At 38.8% G+C, this 14,390-nt stretch overlaps 2 protein-coding genes across 3 annotated transcripts; one reads left to right on the top strand and one right to left on the bottom strand.

Moving 5' to 3' along the window:
* Nucleotides 1–122: 122 nt before the first annotated feature.
* On the bottom strand, nt 123–4,775 carry riok2 (RIO kinase 2 (yeast)). Its single transcript, XM_008418803.3, has 10 exons — nt 4,360–4,775; nt 3,500–3,638; nt 3,293–3,409; nt 2,794–2,969; nt 2,609–2,697; nt 2,310–2,501; nt 2,136–2,228; nt 916–1,344; nt 617–716; nt 123–513 (listed from the first exon to the last, which is right to left on the bottom strand). Exons 1-10 carry the CDS (start codon nt 4,423–4,425, stop codon nt 352–354), a joined length of 1,563 nt encoding a protein of 520 aa, XP_008417025.1. The 5' UTR covers nt 4,426–4,775; the 3' UTR covers nt 123–351.
* Nucleotides 4,776–4,893: 118 nt separating this feature from the next.
* LOC103470385 (cilia- and flagella-associated protein 52-like) lies at nt 4,894–13,856 on the top strand. Of its 2 annotated transcripts, none has more exons than XM_008418801.2 (14): nt 4,894–5,073; nt 5,769–5,968; nt 6,045–6,181; nt 6,292–6,414; nt 6,600–6,699; nt 6,867–6,983; nt 7,242–7,342; nt 7,458–7,628; nt 8,761–8,909; nt 10,183–10,328; nt 10,518–10,669; nt 11,571–11,718; nt 13,051–13,162; nt 13,657–13,856. In XM_008418801.2, the coding sequence occupies exons 1-14, from the start codon at nt 5,004–5,006 to the stop codon at nt 13,836–13,838; spliced, it is 1,908 nt and encodes a 635-aa protein (XP_008417023.1). In that variant the 5' UTR covers nt 4,894–5,003; the 3' UTR covers nt 13,839–13,856. The 2 variants fall into 2 exon arrangements, with proteins under 2 accessions (XP_008417023.1, XP_008417024.1); XM_008418802.2 differs by having other exon boundaries at nt 4,895–5,073; nt 11,571–11,673.
* Nucleotides 13,857–14,390: the final 534 nt, after the last annotated feature.

Below are 14,390 nucleotides of genomic sequence, written 5' to 3'. Positions count from 1 at the left end.
TTTATAAAACTAACAATATGTAGACATCATTCCATGATTTAACTACATTAGAGCTGTTAAAAAAAAGATATTTACAGTTCAATTAACTTCATGTAAAAAACAGCTTAAGCAGAAAAAGGATCTGTTCTGAGAATATATTTTTATTATGCGATTACTCTTTGAATACTATTGATTGTATAAAACAGTTTAAATTGCTGTACAGAGACTCTTCTGGTGTTCTTTTCTCCATCCTCGATGATAAATGTTCAGTTCTTCAGCTGAAGGAGCGGAATATTCGAAAAATATAGCTGAAACAAAAAGCATGTCGACATAAATTACGTTTGCTGATTAATCCAGTCCTGCAGTTGCATGCTATCCCCAGAAGGAGGCGCTCTCCATGCTGGACTTGATGTTATTTTGGTTATCCCTTCTAGATTTGGTGACCAGGTTAGCCTCGCCCTTCTGCAGACGTCTCCTCTGTGCCGCCTTCTGCTGCTTGGTGAGTTGCTGCCGCACTTTCTGACGCACAACTTCCTGCAGCACAAACAACATCAGCAGGTTACTGCATCAATGGAATCACACCGTGCAATTGTATCTATATTGATATTGCTATGAAACCAGCAGGGTTTTTACTTACTGGGGGAATAGTAGAGCAGCTTCCTATGCTGCCCATGGTGGCTTCACTGTCTGTTCTCCTTCTTCTGTGTTCTGCAATTTGTTGAAGACTGTCTGAGTCTCTGAAAACAAACCAAAAAAAAAAAGGTTTACAGGGAATGCATTGACTGCTGGCAATTCCAATTGTTTTCTCTGCACTCAGGATTTCCTCAAGTGATTCTCAGGCACCAAATTAGGGCCTTAATGAAGGCTTTTTAAATGATCAGTCAAATATTGTAGACCCTGACGCTGCTAATTTGGTCAGCATATGCCTGAGCTTACCTGAACGGTTTGAACTCTTTGTTGGAGGCAGAGAGCTCAGCCAGCTCTGGACATTCATCTTCAGCTTCCTTCAGCTCTTCCTCAAACTCTCCTCCTGTTTCCTCGTGGCCTCCAGGTGTGGGCACCACCTCTGGAACGTCTTTTGATTCATCACTGCTTTCCTCTTTCTGATCTTGTGTCACTGCAGGTGTTTCGCTGACTTTCAGGCCCTCCAGTTCCTGCATTGAATGTTTATATTCATCGATGTCAAAGCCCTTTTCCACCTTTTCTGCCTCCTCGTCTGATGCCTCTTCTTCTTCTTCTTCATCACCATCATCATCCTCCACCTCCTCATCTTCGGGTCCAGCAGGATGTAGTAATTCAGCATGAGTCTCCAAATCTTTGGTAAAGCCGCTGGCTGACACTTCAATATCGAGAGAACAGGACCGCCTGAGGGAACAAGCAAAGCTCTTGTAAGAACGACTTTCTACCCATGACTCAGCGCAGGTTGGGTGTTCTTCTGAACAGTTCCTTTCAGAAAACTCACATGAACTCATGTTAGCAAGTCCATTTTAGTTTTAGCTTCTTTTTGCTGTGTAAATTATAAAACATACAACTGCAATGAATTTTTAAAAGAATTGGATGCAAAAGTTTATATTTATTGTGGATTTTTTTCCTAATCACAGATCAAATCAAATTCATATACACACTCAAACTAACATCTATTTTTTTATTATTATTTTCAGGTATTTGAGATGTGTAATGTTAGTTTGCGTTATGCATTTCAAAACCAGTTTTGATATGTGTTCAGAATCATTGTCCTATTTGAAAAAAATAGTGCCTGAATTAAATCACCTGGCCCAAACTGTCTCCCTCACATGAAGGGAAACTGGTTAAAATGTAAAAACAAACCTAACACATTGTGCAACTGGGAGGTCCTGACATGGTATGGAGCATTAAAATCGACCACCAATAATACACTTCAGAAGGAACTTGTAAACTTGTGACTACTTTTAACTTTAAGAGATACTTTAAGTGTCTGGACTGTAAAATATGTTGATCAGCAGAACCTGGACAGGAGAACAGGTGGAGGAAAAGCAACAACTTTTCCTTCAAGTAAAGAACTGAATACATTTGGACAGATACATTGGACAATATATTGTGGAGCCCTTCTTATTTTGACACAAAGTGTACATATGAAGAATGTTAAACATTTTAGCTCATGAAATATTAGAAGCTACCTGACATCTTTGAAAGTTGGAAAGAGCTCGCTTTCATAGTTAAATCTCTTTGCAAAGAAATCTCTGATGCATTTGACGTCACGGTCGAAGTACCTGGAAAAAAATAGGTTGGAGATGTGAGCAAAGTTTTTTTTGGACAATTTTGTTTTTTAGTCTTCAGGAACACATACACACCACTCAGCATTGGCGTGAGACGTGGACACCATCTGAGGGAAGTCGATCATTGTTATGTGGTCCTGGTCGTCCAGCATGAGGTTGAACTCATTGAAGTCTCCGTGAATCAGGCCGTGATTGGCCAGTTTCACAATAAGCTCCATGAACTCGCTGTACAGCGCTGACGGGTCCTGCAGCTCATGCACCTGACACCTGCAACAGTGGGAAATACACTCAAATTAGGAGAGGAGAACACATTTGTAGCGCATCACTATTATTGCTAAATGCAGACAAACGCGGAGGCTGGCCAGCTTACGCACAGAGGATATCCATTAATGAGCTCCATCACTACGGCATGTCTGTTGTAATCCACAGGTTTGGGAACAGGAAAGCCTCGGTCGTACAGAGCCTAGAGATGGAAGGGAGAATAATTTAAACTGCAACTTTATTACATTTTCATTTCGTCAGCTCCACCTGACCTAAATCCACCGATTCAGTTCATTACCTTCATGTAGGCGAACTCCTTCATGGCAGAGAGGCGTGAGAGGTAAAGCCAGGACATATTCTTCCTGTGTTTGTGGTAATCCCTCTTGTTTTTTAAGTTTCTGAAGGAGGTGCGACCCAGCCTGTGCAGTTTCAGAGCGTACTGCTCCCCATTTGGACTCGCAACAATGTAAATATCTACACACAGTAGAAAGAAACAAGAGAAAAGAAAATAGTCAATTCTTTGGAACAAAAGTTCAGTTGTTTTTTTGGTTTTTTTTACATTATTTTGAATTTGTAGATAAGACATTGCAAAACACTTCTCACAAAACACAAATTCAGTGAGAATTGTATTTCCAGCATAAAAAAAACATGTTCAAATTTGAGTTTTGAGATTTTAAAGATTGTAATAGTTTAAACATTACTACAAAAAAGTACAAGTTCTGTAACTGAATTCCACTAAACCACTTCAGCTAAACTTAATTTATGGTAATTTATGGCAAAAGGCAATTTTCTCTCACCTGACTCTTTGCCCACACCCATCTGGTTGCCAACCGACAGAATCACTTCTCTAGAGCACAAAGTTTTTAAAGCCAAGTAGTCGTATCCTCCGTAGTTCAACCTGTAGCCCTGCACAGCTACAACCGATGCAGAATGGACATCAGAATAAATGACTCACAGGTAAATACCAGCACTGCTATAAGTGAGACAGAAACCCAAGCTCTTACTTTTGGAGCGTTCATACACCACGAGTTTGTGTTTTACAAGTTCTCTCAGGACCTTGTTGCAGCCGCCATGTTTAAGGCTGGCAATAGATGACAGAAGACTCACTGGAACAATTTCATGGTTCTTCATCCCCATCTCAACCTGTGAAGGAAACACAAGGTTACACTTTGAGTGGGAAAGCATAATGGTTGCAAAAAAACTACTATTTCTCAGGGAACTTTCAAACTTTTTTTTTCCATATTTATGTAGATATGACAATTTAATTCTCGCCAATACCTTTTTTCTTCAGCTGAATAAGATGTTTACAGTAGTTATAAAGTCTTGATTATTTTTAAAATCGTGAAAATATCCATTATACAGATTATTTGTGTAGTTTATGTTCACAATATTTAATTTTGAGCAATAACTTATTTTTTTTAAAAACAGGAGACTGCACAAATTAAAGGATTTTTCAAAGCAAATAACTGAATTGAAGCTAAAATGTACTTTTTGTAGCTGTGACACATAACATTTTTATCTTTATTTAACTATTTGAGATTCTGGTGGCTTCTCAGTCTTTATCAATCTCTTTCCCTCTTTGTTTCAAAGTACAATAATTTCAAATAATGTACTTTCAGGGAGGATAAACTTTAGAGGGTATTGTCGTCTCTAAAGATAATCTCTCCTCTTATTCTTTTTTCCTAAGAGCGTAAAATTAGAAAATAAATCAATTCGACTTTAACCGAGTCATTTGCCGTTACGACATCGGTAACAGTGTCGTTAATGAAACATTAATTCAGATTTAGAATAGATATCCTAACAAATGAAGCTAAGCTAACTCATGCTAACCCTTTTAAGACCAAGCGCTAATATTATTACTTACAGCGGTGAGGACTCTGAAGTCATCTCGAGATAAATACCTCAGCATTATAACATTGAGCTTCCCCATATTACAGTTAGTGAGGTGAAGAGAATAATATTATAAACAGGTTTTCTTCTACCAGTACAGAGCACAGTTTTAGTAAACACATGTGCAAGGCGGACGCTCTTCTTCTGTAGCGTCAACCAAACTCATGAAAACATTACGCCACCTACTGTACTGGAGTCTTTTAACGGTCCAGCGCGAGAAACCAACGAAATAATTTGTTTGGTTTTAGACAAATGTAGCGGATGCGCAATTTTGAACTGATTAAGTTACCATTGCTACTAAATTATTGGTACTTCATTGATATGACATATAAGTCAGACATAATAATGATACTTTTTTTTCTTTCCTCACAATTGCGAAAATTAGCTTTCATTGTTTCATATTTTGAGCCAGGTACTGCGAGTGTCAAAATTTCCGAGAGCACATGAAAGCAGCTCACTGGAGCCGAAGTTGTAGCCACCTCTTGTTGCTAAGTGACCGAATGTTTGGAGCATTCTGAGTGCCAATTTGACGGCGGCTTTACCCTCTACCGCTTTAAATTTTGAAAATATAAATTAGTCAGGCATTTGTTTCCGCCCTTCCCGATTCACATATTTGACATGGATGCCAAGGACGATGAAGCACGAAGCAATCCTGAGATGGAGTTAGAGGCTGTTATCGGTTTTAACGGTAGGTTCTCTGGGGAGTTCAAAGTGAGGAGGTGAGGACAGGGTCTGCTTTTTGTTGAGGAAACGTTTGAAATAGAAATGGCATATACATTTATTTTTTATATAACATTTATTTTTTATTTATTTTTGTCCATTAACAAATGTACACTTGCAGCAAAACATTAACTAAGTTGGGTTTCCACCGCCTGACTTACCTCAATCTTAAGTATTTACTAAAAAAAAGAATGTGCTCATTCTGTTTTGTTGGTAGTTGGGTTGATGACATAACAACAAGCACAAGAACCGGAAATGGTTACTTGTTGTTTTCGGATGAATTTTCCCCATCCACCTAAATGTGGGGTTTGCTTTTTCACCAGAATTTTTTAAAAATGTTTTTAATAAAAAAAAAATTTCATTAAAGTAATTTTAATAAGTTAAAAGTTTTCTTTGTATTTGTTTGCGTAATAATACTTGTATAGCATTTTATATTATGAATAGAATAGGAGAATCAAAAATTGTAAATCTGTTGGATAGAAAAAAAAATTAATACATATTAAATTTCCACAAAAAAACCTGCTTTAATATTGTTGTGTTTTTCTTTACTTGTATGTAATATTCATAATATCCTAGAATATTTAAAACAAAACAAAACTTGTGCAAATTCCAGTTCCAACTATTCCTCTTTCACACCATTTGTATCCTCATGTCATGTATCAGGTCATGTGCCCTTTGGCCTGAAGCTTCATCCAGACAAGAAGTATTTGATATATCCTCTGGGAAGTCTTGTTATCCTGAAAAGAACCGACGATGGGAAGCAGGAGTTTCTGCATGGGCATTCAAACAATGTATCCTGTATTTCTTTGTCCAAAAGTGGAGACTACATTGCCTCTGGGCAGGCCAACGTTGTGGCCGTTAAGGTAGCCATACTCACAAAACCCTTTTATGATTGTGCATTTTTTGACACTCTTAAGTTACAGTAATACTTGTCTGCAGGCACCAGTGATTATCTGGAACTATGCAGCGAGAGCAATCCACGGCCAGCTACTGCTCCATAAGGTGAAGGTCGAAGCAGTCGCCTTCTCTCCCAACGACAAGCACCTGGTGTCTCTTGGGGGCCAAGATGATGGCAGGTAAACAGCTAAACCTCTAAAGACTCTGAGCCCTGTAAACTCTGACCTCCATGCAGGATGGACATCTGATGAGCAGGACCTATGCAAGGTGTTTGCTGTGTGTTTCTTAGCATCGTTGTTTGGAACGTCGAGACCAAACAGGCCATATGTAAGAGCTCAGCCTCGACATACGGTTACTGCCTCACCGTGGAGTTCTTCCACACCAGTGATAACATCTTCGCTTCAGCTGGCAGGTGGGTGAACGACATCTCTCGTTCTGTGATGTGTTGGAAATGATTTTGACAAAGGGCCTCGTCGGCCTCGTCATAGCAAGGAGGATTTCTGTAAATACCAAGTACAACAACACTTGGGAACTTTTAATCTAATAAATAAGTGTTACTGTGTCATTTGTCTTACTGGTACTGCTGTTGTTTGCCAGTGGAACACTGCGGATCTGGGAGTTGGATCTTACCAACAGAAGGATCTGGCCCACTGACTGCAGGACAGGCAAGCTGAAGAGGACTGTGAAATGTGTGGAGGTATGAGGCCATATTGACATAAAGCTGGAGATTAGGGATCTCTATTACTCCTGAAACTTTAAAAAAGAAAACTTAGTTGAAAAAAAATGAAAAAATGAAATCATAAGAAATACTGTAATTAGAAAAAAGTGTGCGTTGTTTTGAATTTAATTTTTTTTTTTGCACAGATTTCAATGTGTGATCAGTATATGTTCTGTGGCACAACAAGTGGGGACGTAATGAAAATCAACACGAGGTTGAAACTTTTGAATAACTGTGGTCCAGCTAGAGCAAAGTTCAGCGGGGTAAGTCATCACAGCTTCTAGTCTTTTATTTCTAACACTGCACAATTGCTGACCTGTAATGTTTTGTCCTGACGAAATGCTCATTCAGGAGATAGTTACTATACTTTCTCCATGTGTGAGGGATAAGTTGAGCAATTTTCTCCCTGACCCATCTGCTTTGCTCCTCGTTAACAAACAGCAAACAAACATAATGCTGTTTGTTTACTAGTGTTCTCTGTGAAGTCTCTGATTTGACAAGTCGTTCTGTTTTCTGTTCAGGGTATCAATGTCCTCAAAGTGTTGAACTCTGGAGACATGATTATTGGCACTGGATCGGGTACCTTGGCTCTGTGTTCCAAGAATAACTTCCAAACTGTCAGGTGAGTCTCACTCAGCCTCAAACAAGAATAGCAACATCTGACTGTTAAACCAGCTAAATTCATTGTGTTTATTATGCAGATGATTTTTACTTCTCTCCTTTATCTTCCCTGATAGGGAAATCGAGCTGGAGAACGGAGTGACTTCCGTTGCCTTCAGTGACGAGGGAGGACAGCTCTTAGTCGGCACAGAGGGAGCCCAGATGTACCGCGTCAGTTTTGAGGATTTCAAAGCTGATCTGCTATGCACAGGCCACAGAAGCACTATCCATGACATAGCCATTCCTTTGTAAGTCTGATCTATCATGTCTACGACCACTTTTCTGTCTGAGTGAGCTCCCAATGGGCAGAAAAATGACCAGCACAAGTTTGAAGCTGTCAGAGTTTCTGCTTCCTGACTGTCTTTCATTTTTTAGAGTGTGTTTTGGAGGAAGGTTGTGTTGTATCAGACTGTTTATTTGTTGTGTTTGCCTGTCTCACATTAACATTCAGACAGAAGCAGACTTAATTTCTTTCACAACAGTTTTTTTTTTACATTCAAGTAACATGTTCTAATAGTACATGTTTCCCTGCATGGAGTTACAAACCTGCACAGGCTGAAATTTTTTAAAACAGAGGTGTCAGAAATTGTGCTAGGTTAATTATTTTTGACCCACAAAAAATAATTCCAAAATATCTACTACAGCTGGCCGGCTACTGGACAGCACATGCACCGCTAATGTTACAAATTCCTGAATGTTCTAGTGAGCCATTGGCACATATGTCAGAAGGACCTACAAGCCACCCGTCCTCTCTGTTTGCAATTAATAGTGACCTAATGCTACTACCAGCCACATTGGTAGGAGAAGAGATTACTGGTATCTGTCTCAAACTGATGGCATCAATAGATCATAGTACAAAACTGCACTGTGATGAATGTTTTCCACATGCCCCTTTCCTTGCAACAGCTGCATGCATGCGGAAGGAGAACTCCACTGTGGTGGCTGAAAAAATTCAGAAGTTATGAGGACTAAGTGCAATAAAAGTCTCTAAGACTTTGCGATTTTGTCTTAGCAACTTTTTCCAACTTTTCCCAACCACCGAGTGGTTGGACAGTCATTTAAATAAATGATTCTCATTATTGTGAGCCTGTTAAAAAGGGGTCACCGACGAAATTTCACTCAGAAGGCTACAAATGAGGAAAATAACCTTAAAGGTTTTTAACATTTCTATTGTGCTTTATTTTATATTTGATTCGAAACTACCTAATTTCTCCAGTACATGTCAAGTTTTTAATTTTGACCAACTGTGTGACATTTAAAAGAAATCTGTGTTTCTCTAGCTTGCTCACTAGAGGGTGACACATTAATGCAACATCTGTTGTAAAGTTGGGCAAACTGCAGGTCAATACTTCTTACTTTGTTTCTTTTGATGTGTGCTAGTGCCATGTCCCAGGTGTTTGCAACCTGTTCTGAGGAAGAAATCAGACTGTGGCGCGTAAACAAGCCCAAAGAGCTAATGCGTCTCTCTGTGCCCAACGTGACCTGCAACACCCTGTGCTTCATGACTGATGGGCACGGCATCATCAGTGGTGAGATTCAGGCAACGCATCTAAAATGTCTTGTAAACACATTTGTATTTCTTTAACAATTTTGCATTTTGTCACAAACTTCCATGTATTTTATTGAGATCCTACCTGATAGAACAACAAAGAGTTGTGCGTATTGGGAAGTGGCAGGAAACTGATACATGGTTTGATTTTGTAAAATCACCTTGAGTAAATCTCTGTCAGTTTTTGGGCAACATTCTTTGCAATTTCCCATGATTTCCCTGTGGGGATAATGTGTTTATGATAATGTCAATCATCAGTCAGTGGATTGAAGCAAACTGCACTTCTCATGGTTTTCTTGTAACAATAAACCAGAAGTATTCATTTGTGTTCCTCCACACTCATAAGTACCTGAGCGATATCCCATTCTAAATCTATGGGATTTAATATGATGCTGGGCCACCGTTTGCAGCTGTAATGACTTGATCTCACCTGGGAAGACTTTTCACAATGTTCAGGAGAGTTTGTGGAAGTTTTTGTCCATTCTTCCAGAAGCACTGGAATTCCTCCAAAAGGTCAGAGTTCATCTGCACAACTCTGTGCAGCTTTTCCACACAGAACGTGTTCCTTTATGCTTTTGCGAACATTGCTTTATGTACTAAAACACACGTTCAAACTATTCCCACAAAGTTAGGAGCATAAAACTGTCCAAAATATCTTGTAAAGCTAGATCATTAAGTTCCGTTCAATGGAACTAAGGGAACAGGTCCAACTCATGAAAACACACACACCATAATTCCCTCCATCAAACTGAGATAATGTGGTTAGGCAAGTTCCTGTCTCCTGGCAGATGCCAAGCAAAGAAATGCCCATTAGGCAAGATTCGACTGTGGGGTATCTAGTTTGGTTTAAAACTGGACTTATTGCGCTGATGGCATTTTATCATGCTGTCACCAGGCCATGGAAGTGAGTTACACATCTTCATTCAGCATTTTGGATGATTGACCCAATACTTATGACAATGTAGTTCTGACTGTATATAATAAATATAAACTCATGCCACACTATTCAATTTTTTTTCTCTTTTAAATTATCTTTTCTCTTTACCTCACAAATGTGCATAGTGTGGTATTTGTCTATTATGTGAAATCACAATAAAATACACTGAAGTATGGGATTGTAATGTGACAGTAGCCTGAATACTTTATAGAGTAGCAGTTCATCTGCTTCTGTGTCAGCGGTGCCGAAGTCACCAGCTACAAAATACCGCTCATCTTCACAACAGTAGGGATGCAGGTTTTTCTTTGGGTTTTAGGATGGAGCGATGGTAAGATCCGCATGTTTGACCCAAAAAACGGGAAGCCGCTGCTCATTATGAACAACGCGCACAATATGGGCGTGACAACCATCGCCAACTCCAGAGACTCCAAGAAGATTGTCAGTGGAGGAAGAGAGGGACAGGTCAGTATGTTCTAATATTCGCTCTACAGATGCAATGTTCAACTCAAGAGGTTAAAACAAGCATCTTCTCAGTTTGAACAATACGAGACGTTATTTCTTCACAAAATGCTACAATAATCTAAAGGGCCGTACTCTTATAACAAAATAGTGAGAAGGAATAGAGAAGAATGAGTTTATTTCCATTTGCAGGTGCGGGTTTGGGAGCTACAGTCTCAAGGCCACCGTTTGCTGAATACGCTGGCGGAGCACAAAGAGACTGTGACTTGTGTCAAAATCAAGAGCGATGACAGCGAGTGCGTCACAGCCAGCACTGATGGGACCTGCATCATCTGGGACTTAGTGTGAGTAGCACTTCCGGAGAGCACATCACACACTTCAGCAGTGGAAGGAACACACACACACAAACAAACTTTATACTTACTCTCTTCATCTTTAGATTTGTGTTGCAGCCCTCGCAAAATGTCGTGGAGATCAGATAAATGACTGGAAATTTAAAAGTGAAGCTACAACAAACTTGTGGAAAAGACAAATCGAAGCACATTACTACGTAATTTCATCACGGCGTTCAATTTAGCAATTCTTAAGTGACAGACAGAGAGCAGCATGCTCCTCCTGCGTAGGAGAATGGGCTTCCTATGCAGTCAGGAAAAGTGAAGAACTGAGGTGTTTTTCACATCAGGATTGGTGGAGACAGTCCATCCATGCATATTGTAACTGTGATTGTTATAGCACTATATGAAGCACTGTTGTGTTTCTGCTTCAAAAAATTTAATAAAAACACTACCAGTTATTGTCTAGAAAAAGAAGAGATGAGAAATACGAAGAGTGCTGTAAAATGGCTGTCTTTAAATATTGATGCTGTTTCTGGTTTTTAGAGAATTAAAGTACATTTACCGTGCTTACGGTCTTTAAACAACAACAGGAAGATTCTCTTTACAGACTCTCTGTAAAGAGAATCTTCATTATATCAATCTGTGGTCACAGTTTTTCGTTGTGCTTGGTGAACTTTCTTCATCCATCCCAACATACTGTAAATTTTCTGTCTACTTAACAATTTACAACAGCAATTTTTGTGACTCTTGTCCAGCTCCACGTTAAAGCTGTCTTCAGCAGGCTATCCTTTAAATGTAATCATCAACAGAAAGTTGACTTGGAGTAAAAAAAAACAACAACACCATTAGCAAGCTTCTTCTCATGTCTTTATTGAACTGTTCCTCTGTTTTTCTTTGTTTTCTTGTTCAGACGATTCGTGAGCCTTCAAAGGGTGATTGCGAACACTCTTTTCCGGAGTGTGTGCTACAATCTAGATGAACACCAGATCATCACAAGTGGAACTGACAGAAAGGTGCTTTCAGACCCTATGGACCCCTTGCAGGGTGACGTCACGCGCGTAAGATCCCTCCCCAGTCTCAATACAGGAGGCCAAAAAACTACTGGCTGACGATGACATTGGTTTTAGCTGTTAAGATGTCAATATGACGCGCTGAGTCTTAAATGTATGCCCGATATATAAAATAAAAAGAGACTCATTGCTTTGCTACGACAACTAGATAACAAGGTCAGGAAAAAGTTTTTATTAAGAAAAAAATAGTGGATGAGAAGAAAATAGTTCACTTATTCTTGCTTGAATTTGACAACCGTAACATCTAGGTGTGATGTGGAATTTGGTGTGTTTCGGTTCAGTTAAAAATAAAAAAAGGCGACATAAACACCAACTCTGACGTATCCTCGTGTTTAAATTGACTAATCAACCACCGCAGTAATAGCAGCTGTGTATAATCTACCACAGTGAACACTTATTAATAATTGCAAAATAAATATTAAGCCTAAAAACATAAAACTGCAAAGGACTAAATGTTCTGTTCTTTGTGTGGGAAATGTTTGAGTGTTTTTTTTTTTTTTGGTGTTGAATCCTGAAACACATAGTGGCGTTGTTGTGCAGCGTATCTGACACAGAGAGCACGAAAAAAGTGGTTTTGAGTAGTTTATCAATTTTTCTTCTACGTTATTTTTCCCTTTTTGGTGGCGCACTGCACTAAACGAATCGTACCTACAGCTCCAGGCTTAATTTAAACAGTATTTTTGCCCTTCATCATTGTGCGCATGCGCAAAATTTCCGGACATGAACAAGGGTGCTTGTTCATGTCCGGAACAAGCACCCTTGTTTTGCAGTTTTGCATTGTCTTGCAAAAGTCTTCACACCTCTTGAAGCTTTTCACGACAACCACAAACTTGAAAGTCGAGATACCAAACAGTGATAGAATGTTATGGGTTAGATAACTGGTGTGCAAAGTTTTTGTCACTTGGTCCAAAGTCATCAAGTCAAAAGTGAGTGATCTGTATAATAATCTGATAGCTTAAAGAAAACTCCAAAAGTAAAGTTTTTATTTATGTGGCTTTTTTTTTTTTGTACCAGCTTAACATTAATGTGCATGTGCAAAAATAACATTTGAGTAAAACAAATAAAATCTGAATAAAAAGGAATCTCTAAATCATTGTAGATCTGCAATATGATAAGGGTTTTGTTCTTCTTCAACAAACATTTATTATATTTCTCTAAATCAATCAAGTAAATGCATTTTTTTTTTTTGCAACCAGGCTGACCTTTGAGTAAAAAATTGTGGTCTTATTTACTATTAAATTAAAAAACGTTCCAGTATGAGAAAAACCGTGTGAGGTTAAAACATAATAGCTGTAACCTCTGTGCTCATCTGATTGTCAGATCACCTACTGGTACGTGTTGGACGGCACTTCCATCAGAGAACTGGAGGGATCCCAGTCAGGGGCCATCAACACCATGCACGTCACAACTGACGGCAACCACTTTGTGACAGGTCTGTTTCCGTCTGAACCTTCATTGTGTCACCAGTGTTGCTGATCTGAGTCAAGCTTAGAGAGCTTGATTAGAACCTGGACATCAAAACTGGTTTTAGACTGGATATAACAGGCTAACGTTAGGCTTCTCTGATGCCCTCCCCAAAGCCACAAAAGATAATGTCTCTTTTCAGAGAAAATGATTAAAGCCCCTGACGAATATGACAAACATGCCCAAGATAGTAACTTCTGAAAAACAAAATGTAAATAGATATTGCAATCACACATTTGCTTCTGTTTCTTTCTTTTCTTTCTTTCTTGTCTGTCTGATCAATCACAGAGCATTTGAGTAAAAAAAAAAAGGTAGTCATAACCTTTTTATGGCCTTTTTAATATGGCATGTTTTTACTATTTTATCTTGAGCATGTTTTACTCTCTCCTGATGACACTGTAAGTCACTTTTACAGTTTTCTTTAATGTTATTAAAACATCTTTCTCTGTTTTGTATGGCCAGGTGGAGAGGACAAGCAGCTGAAGGTGTGGGACTATACGCTCGGAGACGTAACCCATGTAGGGATGCCTCTTGGTGCAAGTATTACCTCCACCAAGATCTGCTCCAGCAACCGCGTCCTGGTCTGTACCACTGCTGACGGAGGCATTTGGCAGTGGAAGTTTCCTCACCCTCCCTCTTCCTAATAAACTCTTGAAGTAGCATTTTATCTTAATATTTATTTGCAAATTTTACATGTAAGATTGCAGAATGGATTTAAACTGAGAAATAGAGAATATCACTAGATTCAAACAGTATTACTAATTATATATGTCAATGTGTTGAAGTGTTTTTGAAATTAATTTAAATTAGTAAAATTAAACCACCTAATAGTTAATCTCCTCTCTGTGACTCACAAAAGAAAGTGTCTTATAGAAAAAATATTTTCAGGTCATAAGCGCAATTGTTAATTGATTTTATCTCTGCAATAACATTGTGTCAAGCAGATGTGGGAAAACTATGTGACAAAATCCACTTTTGATACCTCAAGTATTCCCCTTATTGGAAAAGAAATAATTTCAAATTGTTCTATCTGTCTGTCTGATGTATCAGAACAACCTGAATGTTCTGCCATGAACAGCAGGTAATATGAAGCTCTTCATTTTGAAGCTAGATGGCGCTGCAGCACAACAGGAGTCATATGAACAGTTGTTTTTTTTGTCTCCTGCATGATTGTTTAATTAGGCATGTCTTTAGAA

This window comes from Poecilia reticulata, chromosome 9 (assembly GCF_904066995.2).
Source record: "Poecilia reticulata chromosome 9, P_reticulata-male-v2, whole genome shotgun sequence".
NCBI lineage: Eukaryota > Metazoa > Chordata > Actinopteri > Cyprinodontiformes > Poeciliidae > Poecilia > Poecilia reticulata.
The sequence above is the reverse complement of the archived record's forward strand: the minus strand, read 5'-3'. Positions and strand labels throughout refer to the sequence as shown.

Excerpts from the sequence above, each read along its gene's own strand:
- LOC103470385 (XM_008418801.2), top strand. The coding sequence starts at position 5,004 with ATGGATGCCAAGGACGATGAAGCACGAAGCAATCCTGAGATGGAGTTA. Across the intron at positions 7,629-8,760 it reads CATGACATAGCCATTCCTTT|TGCCATGTCCCAGGTGTTTG; the intron begins GTAAGTCTGATC and ends GATGTGTGCTAG. Across the intron at positions 11,719-13,050 it reads TGCAGGGTGACGTCACGCGC|ATCACCTACTGGTACGTGTT; the intron begins GTAAGATCCCTC and ends TCTGATTGTCAG.
- riok2 (XM_008418803.3), bottom strand. The coding sequence starts at position 4,425 with ATGGGGAAGCTCAATGTTATAATGCTGAGGTATTTATCTCGAGATGAC. Across the intron at positions 3,639-4,359 it reads ACTTCAGAGTCCTCACCGCT|GTTGAGATGGGGATGAAGAA; the intron begins GTAAGTAATAAT and ends TTTCCTTCACAG. Across the intron at positions 2,502-2,608 it reads CTCATTAATGGATATCCTCT|GTGTCAGGTGCATGAGCTGC; the intron begins GTGCGTAAGCTG and ends CCACTGTTGCAG.